The sequence below is a fragment of the Panthera pardus genome, unplaced genomic scaffold (genome assembly GCF_024362965.1).
Source record: "Panthera pardus isolate Hobbes unplaced genomic scaffold, ASM2436296v1 HiC_scaffold_25, whole genome shotgun sequence".
Taxonomy (NCBI): domain Eukaryota; kingdom Metazoa; phylum Chordata; class Mammalia; order Carnivora; family Felidae; genus Panthera; species Panthera pardus.
Window position 1 is genome coordinate 38,621,954 of NW_026526821.1, and position 19,191 is coordinate 38,641,144.

At 43.0% G+C, this 19,191-nt stretch overlaps 1 protein-coding gene across 1 annotated transcript in view; it reads left to right on the forward strand.

Moving 5' to 3' along the window:
* SPTLC3 (serine palmitoyltransferase long chain base subunit 3) overlaps positions 1-19,191 on the forward strand; it is a 134,912-nt gene that overhangs the window by 106,396 nt on the left and 9,325 nt on the right. The window contains exon 10 of the mRNA XM_019462506.2: positions 14,788-14,923. Coding sequence (XP_019318051.1) covers positions 14,788-14,923 — 136 coding nt within the window. The remainder of the gene's footprint in view (positions 1-14,787; positions 14,924-19,191) is intronic.

The following is a 19,191-nucleotide window of genomic DNA, read 5'->3' on the forward strand; positions in this document are numbered from 1 at the left end:
ATTAAAATGAAATAATAAGGGGTGCCTGGATGGCTCAGTCGATTAAGTGTCCCACTTTGACTCAGGTGATGATCTCGTGGGTTGTGAGTTTAGCCCCAAGTCGGGCTCTGTGCTGACAGCTTAGAGCCTGGAGCCTGCTTCAGATTCTGTGTGTCTCCCTCTCTCTGCCCCTCCCCTGCTCGTGCTCAGTCTCTCTCTCTCTCAAAAATAAATATTAAAAAAAAAAAAAAAAGATGAAACAATGATTTACGTTCTTCTTGGAAATAAGGCAATTCATCATACCGGTCCTCAAAAAGATGGGAATTTCACAGGATGGGGTTTTTTTTGTTTGGTTGTTTTTTCTTATTTTTTATTAATTTTTTTAACATTTTTATTTTTGAGAGACAGAGAGAGACAGAGCATGAGCAGGGGAGGGGTAGAGATAAAGGGAGACACAGAATCCCAAGCAGGCTCCAGGCTCTGAGATGTCAGCACAGAGTCTGACATGGGGCTCAAACCCATGAACCATTATTAGATCATGACTTCAGCTGAAGTCAGATGCTTAACAAACTGAGCCACCAAAGTACCCCTCAACAATAGGGTGTTTTACCTTTTTAATTTAATATGTTTTCTAAATTTTTTAAAGTTTATTTTGAGAGAGAGAGAGAGAGTGAACACACACACACACACACACACACACACACACACACACACTCATGTGTGGGGGAGGGGCAGAGAGAGGAAGAGACAGAATCCCAAGTAGGCTCCACGCTGTCAGGCAGATCCCACTGTGGGGCTCAAACTCATGAACGATGAGTTTGTGACCTGAGCTGAGATCAAGATTTAGACGCTCAACCAACTGAGCCACCCAAGCACCCCTAATTTAATATATTTTCTGAATATAGTACACAGAGATTATTACTACAAAAGATAACACAGCCACAATATTACTCATATCCTTCCTTGATCATATTAGATACTACCAATCAAACTTAGATATTATCAAAATCATTACCTCAATTCTCCACTTTCAATATGAATAAAAAGCTTAACAAGCCTAACAGAGCATGGAAACCTAGGTTTTGGTGAATTTGAGCAATAAGGCTAAGGAAGTATGGGGACACTGAATCTGCAAATGGAAGCTAAGTACCTCCAGCCATTGTGCCAATACAGGAAATTCTTCCTCAAGCTGGCCTCCTTTGCCCGTCGGCAAATCAAAACAGTGATGGGCCCAGGATTTGAGGAGGAAGTATTAAATAGACACGCTCCCCAACAGAGGGCCTCCTGACACTAAATCTTTCTGAGATTTTTATTTCCTGCATGACTTGGGAAGTATTCAAATAACGTTCCATCTGTGAAGAAGTCCTTACCTGGGCCTCAGAACTCTGTCTGCACATCCCATGCTGCCTTTGGCAGGGTTGGGGAATGAAGGCTCTCAGCTAATGGGGTCCCTCTCCTTTTTCCCTCTGAGTATCAGCCTCTGGGATGGAGAGGCTCTCCGTGCCTGAAATGAGGAGGGTATGTCTTTTAAATCTACATTTGGTTATATTTTTTTTTAATTTTTTTTTTAACGTTTATTTATTTTTGAGACAGAGAGAGACAGAGCATGAACGGGGGAGAGGCAGAGAGAGAGGGAGACACAGAATCAGAAGCAGGCTTCAGGCTCTGAGCCATCAGCCCAGAGCCCGACTCGGGGCTCGAACTCACGGACCGTGAGATCGTGACCTGAGCTGAAGTCAGACGCTTAACCGACTGAGCCACCCAGGCGCCCCTGGTTATATTTTTTTAATGTTTATTTATTTTTGAAAGAGAGAGAGTGGGGTGGGGGGAACAGAGAGAGGGGGGGACAGAGGATCCTAAGTGGTCTCTGTGCTGACATCAGAGAGCCCAGCCCAATGCACGGTTCAAACTCATGATCCGTGAGATCATGACCTGAGCTGAATTTGGATGCTTAAATGATTGAGCCACCCAGACACCACTACATTTGATTATACCATGGTGTCACTATTTTACGGTAACATTGTTTATTCTAAAATTAAAATTGGGTAGTCTGTCCCTTCATTGCAAAACCCCCAGTTCTATTCACTGAGAATATCTGAGGGGCTAAAGATGACTGGTTTCTATGCAAAAAGCAACAGCTAATGGAAAAGGAGCATACATTCTGTTAGTTGAACAAGTTTAGATTATGTTCAAAATCACAGATAAGTCAAAAATTGTCACTGATAAAATTTTTCTTAGCCTGGCAAACAAATCTATCTTCAAAATGAAAGAAAACAATTGGGACTTTCTCTGATTCCCCGGAGGCTTGCCACATTTCCTCATGTTGATTCCTCGACCACCATATAAGACCTTCCTTGCTCCGGACCCCAGACACAAATGCCCTTATGCTTTCTGCCATTCCAGCTCATCTCTCAGAACAGTCTCAGAACCAAACTCAGGGTCTTGAAATGGGGGTTCATGCTGGAGTGACCTTTCTAACTCCTGCCACCAACCCAGAGGGATCTCCCCTAACCACCCTTTCTAAAATATCACCCTCTTCTTTGTGGGTTACTCTCGTTACTCACCTGTTCTGCACCATGTTTCTTCATAGCACTTGTACCACCTGGAATTGTATACTTGCTTCCCTGGTTATCATCTATCTCCCTAAGGAGAACACAAATGCTGTGAGGGCAAGGACACTGTCCCTGGCCCCAAGCAGTACATGTTGACTGAATGAATGACTGCATTCAGTGTAAGCTTTGGCCATATCCCATCAACTATTCACCAGGAATTGGTAGCTTCTTTATGTGTGTTCATGATGTTTCCTCTCTCTGGAAGGTGTTCATCTCTCCCCACAACCCACTTATACCCATTCTTTATCTCCTAACCCCTATTCAGCCTTCTAAGCCCTATCTCAATGACTGCAGTCAGAAAATATTCCTTCCCTCCTCCATCTCCTGCAATTTTACCCTCCTCCAATGTTAGTCACACACTCCCAACCCAGCCCTCCAAGTAGTTAGTGATTGGTTATTAATTGTGCCTTAAGTATCAAATATGTAAGTGAATGAATAGATTTGGGGCCATGGAGATTTCCTGGACAAGGCTTAGAATCTAATCACCACCTATCAACAATTATGATATCGTTTCTTTATAGGTTACCTATAGAATTACTTTGGTTCAAATACTGGAGTTAGAATCACTTCCTTGACAAGTACATGTGTGGACCAAATCTAGAGTTCCTTTTCTATTCTTTTGATAAATGAATGTTTTTATATTATTACATATACTAAGACTTTGTCTAGACACCATTGAATACAGAGGTGAGTAAGCTGGGTAATTCAAGCCAATGATACCCAAAAAGCAGAAATAAAAAATGGAGTTTTTCCTTTAATTATACAAGCAGTTAGCTGAATCCCTTACTTAACATTTCCTATGGAGACATCCAAAGCTCAAAAGTGCATGTGACTTTTTTATACACAGTAATCAGCAAGACCTGGCCACCAGCTAATCCTCTCCATCCAAGGCAAAGTACATATCTAAAATAGAGAAGAGTAGGTTGATTCTTAGGCATCCAAAATGGCATTTTCCACTGAATATGCTGGAGGGACCCCCATCTCTCCCCTCCTCCATCTTAATGATGATTTGTACTTAGGATCTTTTTCAATCAAGAAACTTCATGTTTTCATGACATTACTTGGTGACTAGTAATGAGAGGTTGAGAAACTAAAATTCCCGCAGAAAAATTACAGTTTCCCTTTACACCATAGAGTCAATGAAAAGTAGAAGAGCATTAGGATTTTAAATCCTTGAAAGTTTTCATGGTATATACAGTCTTATAAGGCTAGTGTTAGTTAAAGTAATTCATTTCTTGTAACAGACAAGTCCCAATATATTAGTGACTTAACACAATAGAAATTTATTTTTTGGCCATATAAAGTCCAAAATGGGTGTTCCTGTTGGACAGGTAGTTCTCTTCCAGGAATCCAGCCTCCTTCCATCTTGTCGCTTCTCCAGCTTCAACATATGGCTTCCAAGCTTGCCACTGAAGAGGAAGGAGAATAGAGCATGGTGTATATAACGTTTTTATGGGCCATGACTGGAAAGGCACATTTCATTTCTGCCCACATTCTATTGGCCATAACTCTATTGGCCACATGACCTTGCCTGACCACAAAGGAGCCACGGAAATGAAGTAACTGTCTGCCTAGAAGGAAATGGGTTCAGTGAATAGCTAGCCAGTCTTTGCCACAGTACTTAACCTCAGTCCAGGACATTCTTTCCCCAGACTTTTGATGGATGTATACTGTAGGAAGACACTGTATACTTTAGACAGTTTCCCAGTCTTTCTCTATTGACTTAGTAAATAAACTCTTGACCAGGAATGGAATAAAAGTAGCTAAGAAAAGAAGAAAAACAAAGTCCAAAGAACCGAAGATGAACCTCTTTCCCTTTTATAGGGACTCTCAGAGCTCTGAGTCTGGATTTTAGTACAACCATTTCTGCTTCTTTTGCACAGAACCTAGTCCCAGGCCATGGCAGTTATCAAGATCATTATCATTATTATGTTGCTAAATTCCTCAATACTGTGCACTTTTTGGAGACAGAAAATGGACCCTGGGCATAATGCTTCTCCAGGAGAAATTAAAATGGCATGAAATTGGGACAGCTCTGGACGTCAGGCCAGAACAGAGAAGAATGTATATTTTGGAAATAGTAACATATTCCCAGACAAGTAGGACTTTTTTTTTTTTTTTTTTGGAATGGGAAATGTGATGAGACAGAATATTGTAAGTTGCAATTTAAAACATGAAGTTTATACACATGAACCGATTTAGGCTAGTTATCTAAAATGGATGTGTTCATTTTGAGTCACCCCAACCCTGTCACACAGCCACCCTTGGGTTCTTTGGGGACCATGAACTCAAAGGGGGCTAAGTAGTTCTGAACAAGCACTGAACCTCTGATGCTCATCATACCAGCACCCAGCAGTTGGCTGGTCAATGTGACTCATCACAAGAGGTGACTGAATTCTGTGCAGGCAGAGAAATAAAACTAGAGCATTCATATCAACATTGAGTTCATATGAATATACGGTCCTGCCCAACTTCTCTTGAGGCATTTCATCTACTTTGAGAAGCACTAGTTCACGTATATTATCTCTACATGGGTAAGTTCACACCAGATCATTCATACTGGCCCATATCTGAAATTTGAAAAAAAAAAAAAAAATCTGAAGGCTTAAACTCTATTTTTTATTCAACTATTAGGAAAAAGAGGAATAAAATGGCAAGGTCTTAAAAGGAAATTCATTAATTTCCTTTTTTTTTTTTTTTTTAACCCTCTGAAGAGATAAAGGGATCTAAAGATAAAGGGAAAAAAAGTGAGGCTTATCACATCATGCATTTGAACTGGAAAATACAAGCATGCCTCATCTTTAAATCATTTTGTATGGATTAATTCCTTCATCCTGGTCATTTGTGAACTTCTATCATGAGATTGGCAGGTGAGGTGTTGACCTTGCTTCTAACCCCACATGGACTTGGAGAAAGTGGTACCCGTGCCTTCCAGCTGTGACCTTGGACCTTTGCTCTGGGTCCTGGAACAGGGCACACATATTTTTACACTTGAGTTTGATAGGTTTAAAAATGGGAGTGACTAAACTGGGAAGATTTAGCGTTGGGGAGGGGGAGCGGGAGGACTATACTGGGTGACAGCAGTTTGCTCTCCAGTCAAACTTTCTCACTTTCTTACTGCTTGTATTTGACATGAGATCCATTCACAAACTCCCCTTATATGCTGTTGCTTTTCTTCAGTGCTGTGTGGGAGCTGAAAACTACCCTAATCCATCCACATCATCAAGCTCATCTGGGGTTGTTCTTACTAATATACTCTTCAGCAGGAATTCTGTTTCTTCCTCAAAGGAGGAAGAGGCAGGGAAAACCAAAAAAGAACTCTGGTTGGGGCAAAGAAATTCTAATAATTAGATATGGGGTTTTAAAAGGTCTCTCACTTCTTAGCACCTACCGGGGGCAGAGAGCAGACAGAAAAGTCAGCTTTCCTACAATTTCTTTTCCCCCCTCAAACCTGGCAACATGCTGTTAGCTCTGTCTCTTGGAAGTCCCTCAGTGAATGCCAGAGGAGTGCACAGAGAACCCACCTGGAACGGGGCCATCAGAGGGCCCCGGCATTGTTGAGGGAGGAATTAGCTGCTGCTTCCTGAAGATATGTGCTTGGTTACCCGCTGGGGACCAGACAGGGGCAGAGAAAGAGACTCGGGGCTTTCTGTGTTTTCTAAAGGTTTCAGGCCACTGGCATTTCAGCAACAGCTAATACAAAACAGATGGCCAGGCGCTACGCTCCGCTGGCTTTCAACTGAGGGGCTGCCTCCATCGTGATTAATCACCTGTGCTGGGGGGTAAAAAGTCCTACCTGGCCTTTTTGTATGCATGGACCTCAGGTTGGGGTGAGTGAGCGAAGTGATAGGCATCGCCTCTCTGCCCTGGTGCTGCTTATGTGTACGTAGGACAACGTGCATTTATCCAATAAACACAGAATGAGCCAGCAAACTGAACTTGAGCGAGCAGAGGAAGCTGGTCTGGTTGTGCAGGAGTGGCTCGCAAAACCCGCCCGTCGTTACTTCACCTTAGGAATTAGGCAAGGGTAGAGGCTTAGGGCAGCTCAGTAAATTCTGCACTTTCTTGGAGGCCTTAAAACATTTCCCTAGCAAGAGTGTAAAGAGAATCTGTGTGTCTTTTAGATGGCGCTGGGGCAAAAGGTTAGTGTGGCCACTTCCTTCCACCCTCCCCACAAACAAGATATCCTTTTACACCGTGAGCCCTACAGAAGCTTCCTCTTCGCTTTTGTCTCCTCTGTGTGGCTGGACTCTGAGATGGGGGAGTTTGTGATGGAGCACACATGAAATTCCATGTTAGCTCAGCACAACAGGAGAAGGAAAGAACATGATTCCAGCTGTAGCATCTTAGAGGGTGAAGGGGAGCTGCTGTTCCACATTGATCTTTGTTTTTCCACTGGGTCATTTTCAGCCAAGCAGCAAAAACTCCCAAATGCAGCCAATGCCATGCCCCAGCCCCTCTCTTGTCAGGACAAGTTGCAGAGAAAACCAGCTATGCTACCAGCCACAGCTGGGGAGGATTAAGCAGGTGGATTTGTGCCTGGAGAAGCCCAGCGTGTGCTCGGGGCTAGAAAGAATGAATGTATTAGTTTTCTATTTCTGCATAACAAATGACCACAAATTTAGCGGCTTAAAACAACATCATTTATTATCTCAGTCTCCTTGGGTCAGGAGTCGGGGCACAGTTTGTTCTCTGCTCAAGGTTCTCACAAGGCCAAATCAAGGTGTCTGCAGCTGGCCTCTTTTCTGGAGCTCAGGTTCCTCTCCCAAGCTCACATGTTTGTGGCAGACTCTAGTTTGGGGGGTTGCGAGAGGGAGGTCCCCATTTCCTTGCCAGCTGTGAGCCAGACCCTCTCCACTCCTAGAGACTGCTTGAACTCCTTGCCATGCAGCCCTCTCCATCTCAAAACCACCAGTGGAGAATCTCCTTCACATCAGATGCCCTTCTCCTCGAATATCTTTCTTCGGGGAGAGCCCAGTCCCTCCTATGGGCTCACTTAATTAGGTCTTTTTTTTTTTTTTTTTAATTTTTTTTTCAACGTTTTTTATTTATTTTTGGGACAGAGAGAGACAGAGCATGAACGGGGGAGGGGCAGAGAGAGAGGGAGACACAGAATCGGAAACAGGCTCCAGGCTCCGAGCCATCAGCCCAGAGCCTGACGCGGGGCTCCAACTCGCGGACCGCGAGATCGTGACCTGGCTGAAGTCGGACGCTTAACCGACTGCGCCACCCAGGCGCCCCGGTCTTTTTTTTTTTTTAATGTTTTATTTTTTTCTTGAGAGAGATAGAGAGCATGCAATAGTTGGGGGACGGGAGGGGCAGGGTGCAGAGAGAGAGGGAGACAGAAGATCTGAAGCAGGCTCTGCACTGACAGCAGCCAGCCTGATGCAGGGCTCAAACTCACAAACGGTGTGATTGGTAATGATCTGAGCTGAAGCCGGTCGCTTAACCCACAGAGCCACCCAGGTGCCCCTAACCTAATTAAGTCTTAAACACTGGTTAATGTCCCTGATCCCCACACCCGCTCTCTGAGGCTTCCCCAGCAGATACTTGGAAAGCCAGAGGCTTGGATTATGTAGGCAGCTGCCTCGATGGGGCTCCCCGATGGCCACTTTGACTTGCAATGTTTCTCAGAGCCCTTCCAGGAAATCCCATGAACCCAGTTGCTCAGGACCTGTCCTTTGCCACCTCCTTTGCCTTCCCGCCACAGATCAGAACAGTTGCTGACACACACCTCCTCACCCACTTCAGATGTTTGCTGCCACTCTGGCTTCCTACTTGTCCTGCCACTTCCAGTTTTCCCCCTCATCCTAATCCACATGCCACACACCATGAGCTTCCTCTTGCTCAACCCCCTCAGACCATGGCACGCCCTGCTCATGATGCTGCCATGGCTCCCCATTTCCCACCAAAACCTTCCAAATCCTAGGGTGGCATTCACCACTATCAGTGGTCTGACTCCACGGGTCTTTCTCATGACTGTGGTGTAAGCATTATGGCAAGTGAGTTACCCATTTCCCAGGTGCCCCCCACCTCCAAACAGACACACAAGATCAACAGAATCAATACCCACACTGTAAGTTATGACTTCAACAATGGTTCTTAACTGATGCACAACACAGTTACCCTGGGAATGTTTCTGGAACAGAATACCTACAGGGGGGGCTTTACTGTACATATTCTAGAGAAAGAAATATTCCCAGAAGACTCTGGTGTGTTCCTGTGCTTAAGAATCACTGATTTACAAAGTTTCCAGAAGGCCCCAGTCTCCCAAACTACCCTCTTTAATGTGTAGAATTCCGTAATTTGTGACTTGCTAAGATACTGCTCTCTATTTAAATGCAAATTAGCATGAAATCTTATCATTTATTCTGAAGCATTGTTGTGTGAAAACTCTGTTAACTCTGCCTAGATCTGTCTTAAGGCTCTTCCTCTCAATTATCTATTACTTGATATTTGCCCTACCATTAGACCACTTCTTTCCCAACAGCCTCACAATATTCTTATCTTCTGCTTCACCTTAGCAGCTGGCCTGATTCCTTTACCTAGTGAGTGCTTTTCATTTCTGAAATGTGTGAATCCATGAACCATAGAATTCACACCTCACCGGACATGAATTTACCAGCTTTTCCCCATACAGCAGACTTTGATAGACCAGGAAGTATGGCTAGTTTCTGGGCCAGCTGGGTAATGCGTTAATGATCTGCCAGCCTCAGTTTCTGTATCTGCAAAGAGGGCCCCAAAACACAATTTCTGGCTCATAATAGGTGTGCAGGACATGTCCATTCTCACGTCTCCTTATGAGTTAAATGCCTGATGGTATATTTGAGCAGCGGGTAGGGGTGTCCTCTTGGGGCCCTTGAAATCAGGCCGTGCAGACCGCTGTCCACCCTTAATGTCTGTCCTCCCTGCTCCTGCATGCATTCCCGGGGGTATGACTGAGGGGCCCGAAGAGTCATTGGAACATGAGTATGTGACTATAAAACACGCTGTAACCTTGGAATCTGGACATCAAAAGGGAGAGCTTCAGTGCCTGATAAAAATGTGTGTTCCTCTTAGCAAACCACTCCAAACAGTTTTCCCCATCCCACTGGGAAGCTTGTCACTGCTAATGTGATTCTTATGATTCTTGCTGCTCTGTAGCCTCTTGATCTTTCCTGAGATCACTCTGCCCCTAAGTGTGTTGGAAACAAAATGTCCTGTCTGGTGTCCAGAGCTTAAAATAACAGACTGCTGGGTTCCTGCTGTCACACTGACACTTGACTCCAAGGTCTCTCCCCAGTACCAACCCCCCATGCCAGGGGGGAGAAGCCATGGGTGAATGGACAAAGAAGGGGCAAGAGACAAGGAGATTAGTCATTCTCAGGCCATTCAAGCATTCTTTAACATCAGTTTGATTTTTCAGAAAGGTCAACTTCTTAAATTGTGAGAAATATTCTATGGAAACACTCCTCCCATCTCTAAAAACAGGGACAACATTTTCCAAGCAATGCTGCCTAAGGGCATGTTTGAGGTTGTCCATAGACAGTCCGTTGACTATTGCGACTGTCATGGTGGTGTGCTAAATAATTTAAGGAGGCAGAGCAGCATTCATTTCTTTGTGTGCATTTTTAAAGCCTGAGAAATAACAAGTCACTATGTGGCATCTGGGCATATTCATGTCTTGTCTGGTAGCCAGGGAGCTTGCAAAATCTGCAGAAAATCGAGAGTGGCACTGGAGCTGGCTCACAAGCTTGTAAAATCCACCTCTTCCTCCTAGTGTTTCAGAGGGAAATGCCTCTCTCTCTCTCAGTCTCTCTCTCTCTCTCTCTCTCTCTCTTTTTGCATGCCAGTGGTTCAGCAGACAACAAATTTTCCTTCTTTAGCTTTTGACGGGTCATTCGGGGAGTCTCCACTGTCTGTGATGCCTTCTGGCCCTCTGGAGATTGACTTGTCCCAAACATATTTTTGGAAACGCCACAGACGATTGTTTTTATTAGGGGACTGCAAAGCTTTGTAGTGGGATGCTTTGTGTTTTATTTGTTTTCCTTCCCCTGCCCCAGCTGTTTTTGTTTTAACAGCACTGGAGAGAAGGTTAAAGTATTTGTGGCCTCCGTTAACCTAGCCCATCTCTCAAGTTGGCAGAGCTAGAAATCTGAATGGGTAGAACGGCAATGTACAGGTCAGCTGCCTGGATGGGTTCATCCATATTTTATCCAGCCTCATGAGAGGGGTGAGGGGGACACTTGGGTTGATCTCAAGTTGAATGAGCACTTTGGAGCAGACAGCTGTCAGGGGAGCAGGTCACCCGCCACAAAATGCACTACCCAAGCACCCAAGCACTGATTAACTGCTGAGATGTAATCGTGCCAAACAAGAGGCCACGACATGTACCCATTTTTTATTTTCCACATCTAACTGAGAAATAAGACATAGGGCACGGCTCTTACCACAGAATGCATGGCTTTGGGCTTGGACTGGCAATGGTGGCTATTTCTGAGATGTCTGAGTCTCCGTGGCTATACCTTGTCAAAAAACAAAATTCATGCCTGGGTCGCATTTCCATAGATACTTATTTAATTGGTCTGGAGTGCAGTCCGGGCATGGGATTTTTGCCAACCTGTCCAGATGATTCTGAGGTGCCATTGAGGTTACTTGGAACTACTTCCCTATGGAAAAAGGTAATTAACCTTTCAAACACCTGCTGCATGCCAGGCACAGTACTAAGCATGTTTCTACATTAACCCCTTTATTTCCACCTATCTTTTTGTGTGATAAGCTTATTTATCTGTATTTTACAGGTAAAACCAAGGTTTTAAGGCCTTAAATTATCCAGGTGGAGTTTAGTTTTTTAGTCCATTTCACTCCAAAGCCTATTCCTTTTTCAGAACCCAGAATATAGCAAAATAAACACTCGTATAAACTCTCCAGAACCCTACATAAGAGATCAGCTCATTTACTTATTTATCTGAGCAGAGACCTTCCCTGTCTTCTGTGTGATATGTGAAAGAAGAACCAGAAATTCTAGAATTAGAGACTTTGAGTGTTAGGAAAGGAATGTGGCTGCAATGCCCAATCTCTGTGCCACCCTGGCATGGCCATCTCTGTACAAAAAGACAAGTGCTAAAATTTCCTCCTTCTCTTACAAACTCTTAAAGCAAGGATCTCAAAGCACAGCATAATTAATAAAATCACCCACATCCTGTCTAGATGAGTAGCATTTTATATATACAAATTCCTTTCTGCCCCCAGGCCCTACAAGAGTAGAATGTTTCCAATTTTAAAGAGTGAGCAACAGAGTAATTGAAAGGAGCTGTATCTTGGCCGATGCAAAGGACCTCAAAGGCATTAAGTGATCTATATGAGAAAACATGGTGACCACGAAGTGTATCATAATGGCTTGTCAGCCATGCTGTGCTAAATGATTCAAAGATAGAAAAGACAGGGCAAGAAGAAAACATTGAATTCTTAAGAGTCAGCTACCCCTGGGATCAATATTCTGATCTATTCAGTCAACTCTCCAAACAATCTAGAAGCAGTAAAGTGATGACATTAGCTGATGATCCAGTTACTTGGGTTAATCAAGGCAAAGGGGACAGACGGGGCCAATTAAGTAGCTGGGCAGCCCAATGATAGATGAGTCATTATGGGCAAGCGCAAAGATAATGCCATTGGGAAAAGCAATTTAAGTCATTCATGCACTTCCAGGCCAGGAAATCCTTCTGGTCTTTGAGGGGGATCATTTAGGAATCATCAGACCCAGCCTGATGAAGTCATCTATTCATTGTGCAGCTAACAATCAACAAAAGAGCTAAACGTACAAGGCGACAGGCCATATGGAATACATTTTGGTGGCTGATGTATATCTCTGCCTTCATTTGAATCACCTTCATTAAAACAAGTCTTACTCCAGCCCCTCTTTTTCTTTTCATTCTTCTTCTACAATATCTCCCTACTTGTTATGCTATCACCTCCCTAAACATGCAGTCTTGATGTATAGATGAATTTTTAAAATAAAGACAAATTTAAATAAATTTAAATAAATAAACTGTGAACATACAAGTTTCCAAGAAACCCTTCAGCATGTTACAAAGCAATTCATCTTTAAGCACCAAGGAGGATTTTTCTATGCAGCAAAAATTTAACATATGAGTTAAAGTAAACCATACTTGAAGCTACCTGTTCCTTTAAAACCAAAGGCCAAACCAGGGACCCCAAAATGAAGGTTACCAATGATTGCCATGTTAATAAATTCGGTGAACACTAATTTATCTCCTGAGTTGTCTTCTTCCTCTATGATTGCTGTTTTTGTTATCCTTTTAAGTTCATTCTCTTCCCAACCATGAAATGTTGGATTCTTCAATTCCCGTCCTTTTTTTCTCAATCTACCCATCACTCCAGCCTTATCTTGCCCCACATTTAACCACATCTTACCTGGTTCTCAACTACTCTTTTCTTCTACAAAACACTAGACCATTGCACCTGTTTCCTATACCTGAAATGCTGTCCTCTGATATTTTGCCTGTTAACATTTGTCCACCTTTCTGATCTCAGCTCACTCATCATTTATTGACTTTCTCAAATTTGCTCCAATCTTTCTAATATGGGTTCTCATAACACCATATAGCATTCTCTACAGCACTTATTAGATTTGCAATTTTACATCCATTTTTAGGTGTAATATCAGTCTTCCCACTAGACTATAAGCTCTCCTCTGTTCCTCCATATGATGACAAACATGTAGCTTGAGGATGACCTCATTCTTATACTTCTTCTTCAGCAGATCTGAAAGACTGATGAGCCCAGGTTGTATTCCATAGCCAATATTCAAGGGGATGGAATATCCCAATTGGCCACGTCTTGATCATGGGCTACCCTTGTAGCAAAGAGAAAAGTCAGGGCCAACTCTAACTGAACATCATGGACCTTTGGAGGAAGGATGCTGAGCTGGAAATGCCCACTGTGAATCCTTTTGTCAAGACACAGTCTGGGGCCAACTCTCCAAGAAGGAACTGGAGAAACCTGATTAACATATTTATTGACATTTTTACCCATTTTCCACCAGGAGAGTTAAAGATACCAAGGATCGATGTCCAGAATATTGAAAAATTAGTAGAACAAGGGCTCTGATCAGTTTTAATGGACACCTGACCAATCATAATGGAGGTCAGCTATAGCAGCTGTTCCTGCTCAATAGCCACCTTGCATCAGATGCAAACACTGGAGTGATTTACAGGGGACTTAAACATCCAGTTCTGTTCAATCTTCTGTATTGAGCACACACACTCTGGTTTTGGCTGTTTTGCTCATTTACTTCATAGAGTAGACATGTTTCTTCAGAACTCTTTCCACTCTTTAATTCCCTTTGTCCTCTCATATGTGTGATGTCCTCACTGGGACACACATGGAGGCCAGAGGCTTTTGAGCTGAAGCACCAATAACCTGGAAATGGACACAGGTACCTTCCTTGACCTTCTGTTTGGAGCCCACACCATCATTTTTTGTGGTTGGGGAAAACAGAGGTCCCCTTCTTCCCTTCCCTCTATTCCCTTCCCTCTATTACTCTACTACTATCAAATGCCTCAGAAAACAGTTGTGGTCTCAGCTGGACCTATTTTTGTTCAGGGATGTGCTAACCCTTCAAGTTCAGGTTAGGTGAAATGCTCTTTGATTGGAGACTTAGATGAGAAACAACTTAATGGGTCAGCTCAAGTTGGCTAAAACAACTGGTGTGTGTGTGTGTGTGTGTGTGTGTGTGTGTGTGTGTGTGTGATTTCTTGTCACATTCCCTTTCCCTGAGTTAATGTCTTTAAAGCACTTAGAACAGAATCCATACATAGTAGGTACCTAGTAAATGATGGTTCATTTCCTTCCTTCTTACTAGACACCCTTTTTGTCCCCTCATCACCCCACAGACTAGCCTACTTCACCCCACAGACTAGCCTACTTTTAGTTGCTAGCAGTACCTAATAACACCATCCCCCCCCCCCCCCCCCCCCCGCCCTGCCCATTGGATCCTGTCTTCCAGACTTAGGACAGTTCTCAGATATCAGTGCCCACACTTGCTCACCAAGAGATATTACCCACCCTATTTTGAGCCCCTCCCAGCTAACGATGCAGGTCTGCAGAAAGACTTAGGAATGCTTGCCAAGTCAATCTGACCTTTGCTTCTCTCTTCCTGGTGGTATTGATGGATTTCATGCCTGTCTCCTTTCAGGGCTTCAGAGAGTACGGCAACTTGCAAAAAATACAAGATACTTCAGACAGAGACTGAACGAAATGGGATTCATTATCTATGGCAATGAGGAATCTCCCGTCGTTCCCCTGCTCCTTTACATGCCTGCTAAAGTAGCGTGAGTATTCAGTAGACTCTCAGAATAACAGTGGAGCCTCAGGGTGATCTGACAAAGACAGTGCTTCTGACCCTATGAGGCTCCTTCAGCATTGGCATTGCTTATGCACTTTGAATGGGGTGCTGAGTTCAGAATTCATTTGTATAGCTTCTCGGAAGCCCCCGGCCAACCCATCAGCAGGGCCTTTTCACATGTCTTCTAAGAAGGGAATCAAGGGGCACTTGGGTGGCTCAGCTGGTTGAGCATCCAACTCTTCTCTTGATTTCAGCTCAGCTCATGATCCCAGGGTCATGTAATTGAGCCCCACATCAGGCTCCACACTGAGCATAGAGCCTGCTCAGGACTCTGTCTCTCTCCCTCTCACTCTCTCTTTCTCTCAAGTAAAAAACAAATTTAAAAAAAGAAAAGAAAGGAACCATGTGCTAAGGCTCACCACATTTGAGCTCTGTGAATTTGGGTGTCACCCGCTGGGTCTCAACTGTAAATTAAGGATGAACCTGTGCCTCCTTCTGCCCCATGATCTTTTTCAAGGAGAACATCTGAAGACCATCTCTCCCAACATGTGAAAACAACATTACCAGGCTCTGTGCTTTCTCCACTGATTTTTCATGGCCATCCTCAGAAGAAGGCACCCTTATTTCAAGTGTGGGAGAAACTGAGGCTGATAACAATTAAGTAGTTTGCCCAAACTCCTACAAGTTAAGCAGTAATAAAATCAAGAGACTACCAAGAGACAAACCCAAACTTGGGCTCATGCTCTGAACACCAAACTTTAAGCCTCCCCTATAAACCTGTGCGGAGTTGTTTCCCATTGATTACAGCTCTGAAATTGAGCATGAGAATAGCTGCATAAAGAGAAAAAAATGACTATTTCTCAATACGGCATAGACAATTTTATACATGAGCCATTCTCCAACCTGCCACACACTACCTCTGTTATTAAAAGGAACTTAATTAAAATCCTTTCTAAATTTAAAATATTTATTTGGGTGTCTGGCCATGTGCACGATGGAAAGTAATAGTCAACATATATTTATGAGATTCTACTGGTCCTGACTCTCCTGCAACATAACCCTATTGTTGGAATTTTTTATTTTTGACTCTCTAACAGTCTGAATAGGTTGGCAGAGTATTTTAAGTATAGATAAGGGGCTCTGGGGCTATCAGTTGAGAACTCATGATGGGTAGGAATGAATTATTAGTTTCTGAAAGATTGATTCTTCAGCGTATGCTTTTGTATTATTTCACCACAGCAAAATAACAAAACACACATATGAGTTCTTTAGTGTGCCACACCATTACCATCAGTGGGTCCTTTGTTCACAGATCTGGGTCAGGCTATGCATGTAGTGGGCAAGAAGACGGTGTGCTACAGAAACATCACACAGGATACTGCTCTGTACTTATGGCAGGGAGGAGGTGTAACTGTGATTCAAAATAGCAGATAATCCCAAACCCTTTACCATCTGATTTCAGAAGGCACAAAAGAAAGCCTATGTTTAATCAGAGTGGTTGGCAAAATGGTGTGTTCTGGAAGTAAGATTCCACACTTAGCCCATGTCTATCTAATATTTTATCACTAGCTCAAATGAAGACACCATAAATAAATTTGTTTTATTTTTGAGAGCCTCAAGTGCACAACACCGGAGGGAGGCAGTAGGGAGTGTAACGGATAGTTCTGACTTTGATGGTGGAGGTTGGAAATAGAATCTCAACATGCTGGAAAAATGAATCCATCTAATGAGAAGAGTTCACAAATAGTAAAAAAAAATGCATTTAAATTCAATAATTCAACTTTGCGATAACAAAGAGAGAGGGAGTACCTCTGCTCTTTTATATGTCAGGAATCCTAACTGGACAACAGCTAATATGAAAAATAAAAACAGGGTGTTACTTGTAAAAGTATGCTCCTTGGTGTATTGAGGAGTCTGGAATGAGAAAGGATTTGACTCTACCTCTTCCTACCTGGGGGATCTTGGACAAGTTGTGCAAACTTCTGAAGCCCCAGTTTTCTCATTTTTAAAATGGGATGTAATTGTGCCTATTTCATAAGGCCATTGTGAAGATTAAGCAAGATGAGGCCTATCAGAACATGTTGTTTCTTATACAGGAGCTGGCCATGTGCACGATGGTCTAGGTGGGAACTGTTATTAGTAGTAGTATTAACTATCGATGTACATAAAGCATTTAATATAGTACTTGGTATACTATAATAACTTAATCAATGGTAGTTATTATTATTACTGCTACTTCTACTGCTACAATTATTATTATTATTGTTATTAGTTTCAACTGAGTGCAAAAATGAATCACCATGGTTGCATGGCTCTCCAAAATAATTATTGCAATCTTTGGCTGCATTAATAAAAAATAGACTTTCCAGGAAAATAGTAGGTAGATATCCTGCTATTGTCCGTGTCAAATATGCTATGTTAGACACCAGATGATGTGTCTATCTAATGCCTTCCAGTTTCACATGGTATTATGGAGGAGATGATGTGGCTGAACACTGATTATATGCTGAGTAAGACTCTTACATCAACAATCACTCACCAAGGCTGGGATGCTTAGTCCTAGTTTACAAATGAGGACAGAGACCCACAAAAGTTAAACTGCTAAGAGTCACTCAGATTGTAGATAGTAGAGCCCAGAATTTTTTTTAAATTTTTTTTGTTAACGTTGATTTATTTTTGAGACAGAGAGAGACAGAGCATGAACAGGGGAGGGTCAGAGAGAGGGAGACACAGAATCTGAAACAGGCTCCAGGCTCTGAGCTGTCAGCACAGAGCCCGACGCAGGGCTCGAACTCACGGACCGCTAGATCATGACCTGAGCCGAAGTCGGCCGCTTAACCGACTGAGCCACCCAGGCGCCCCGAGCCCAGAATTTAAAGCCAGTTCCATTGGCCTCCTACACCAGAGCTCTTTTCAGTGTATAGCACAGCCTCTGAAGCTTCAGTCCACGGAGGAAAACATGCACGTCTCATTAAAGCAACACAGACTATAAGTTTAACTCTCTTTAATGTCATCTTTGGTGAATCAAAAGGCATCAATCACTGCAATGGAAAGAAAAATCTAATTGCTTGGGTTGTCTATGGAAACTTAGAACAGGTTAGTTACAAAAGGTAATATCGTGTATTGTTGGCGGGAGTTGCTGGCAAGGGCCTCCCTGCTGCCTGGCCTTGTTTCCTTCTCAAATACTTCTTCAGTGGAAAGTTTATACATAGAAAAGCTGTTGAGACAAGGAGTTAATTGTAGAAGCCAGTGTATGAGCACTTGATCTTTCATTTGCTCATTTTAAACCCTTTGATTTTACTAAAGAATTGTGATTTCTCCACATTTCCACCGACTGCAGAATGAAAATAAAGTCTCTAGCCACATATCCTTTTGGGCAAAGTTTTGTTGCAGCTCTTACCACTGGAATCATCTATGACGTTCAGTACAATGTGATTTCACCTATGAAACATTCACTCAGATAATCAAGAATGTATTTATTATTTGGTACAGAGTTTACCAAATAAACGTGGGCCTTGTGATACACTTGGAGGATGAGAGGATACAAGAGGCGGAGATGCTATACATAACACAGTGCTAATGTTTTTATTATTATTATTCTTATTATTATCCACATAGTTTGGTTTCTTGCAGCCCACACTGGCTTTAATTTGCTTTGGGGAGTACAAATCCAGAGGCTCATTATATAAAATGTTCAGGGCAATCAGACACATTAACTGGAGAAGGCCAGGTTTAGTAGTGTAAATTTTAAGCCCAAAAGTGCTCCAGGGAGGCCTCAGATTAGCCTAATGAATCAACAGTCATATATTTTGCTCTGCATTCTTTGGCAAAACTCGCTTCCTCTGGTACAAAGAGAAACATGCAGACAGTGAAAATGGTCTTTTGGGAGTCCCGAAAAGTAGCCTGAGATCATGGGTCAGGTAGTTTGTATTCTAGCAATAAAAGCCCTTGCCTTGTTTCCCAGATAATTATGAGCTCTCATCCTGTGTAGTTCCATGGGCAGCCTTCCATAGGGTGAACAAGAAAGAGAAAGAACAGCCTCTGTTTTCAAGCTTTCTCAGAAAGCTTCGTCTCCTTGTTAATCTTCCCAGTCCAAATAGAAGGCGTATCTTGCCTTGCATAGGCCACAGGGCCAGAGAGGCAGTGTTCTCAGTAGGTCATGCAATCTCCATCACTTTGTCTGATAACATGCATTCTGCATCAGGTAACCAAAAAGGCAGACAGCTCCATGGCAAGAGGAATGAATAAATGAAC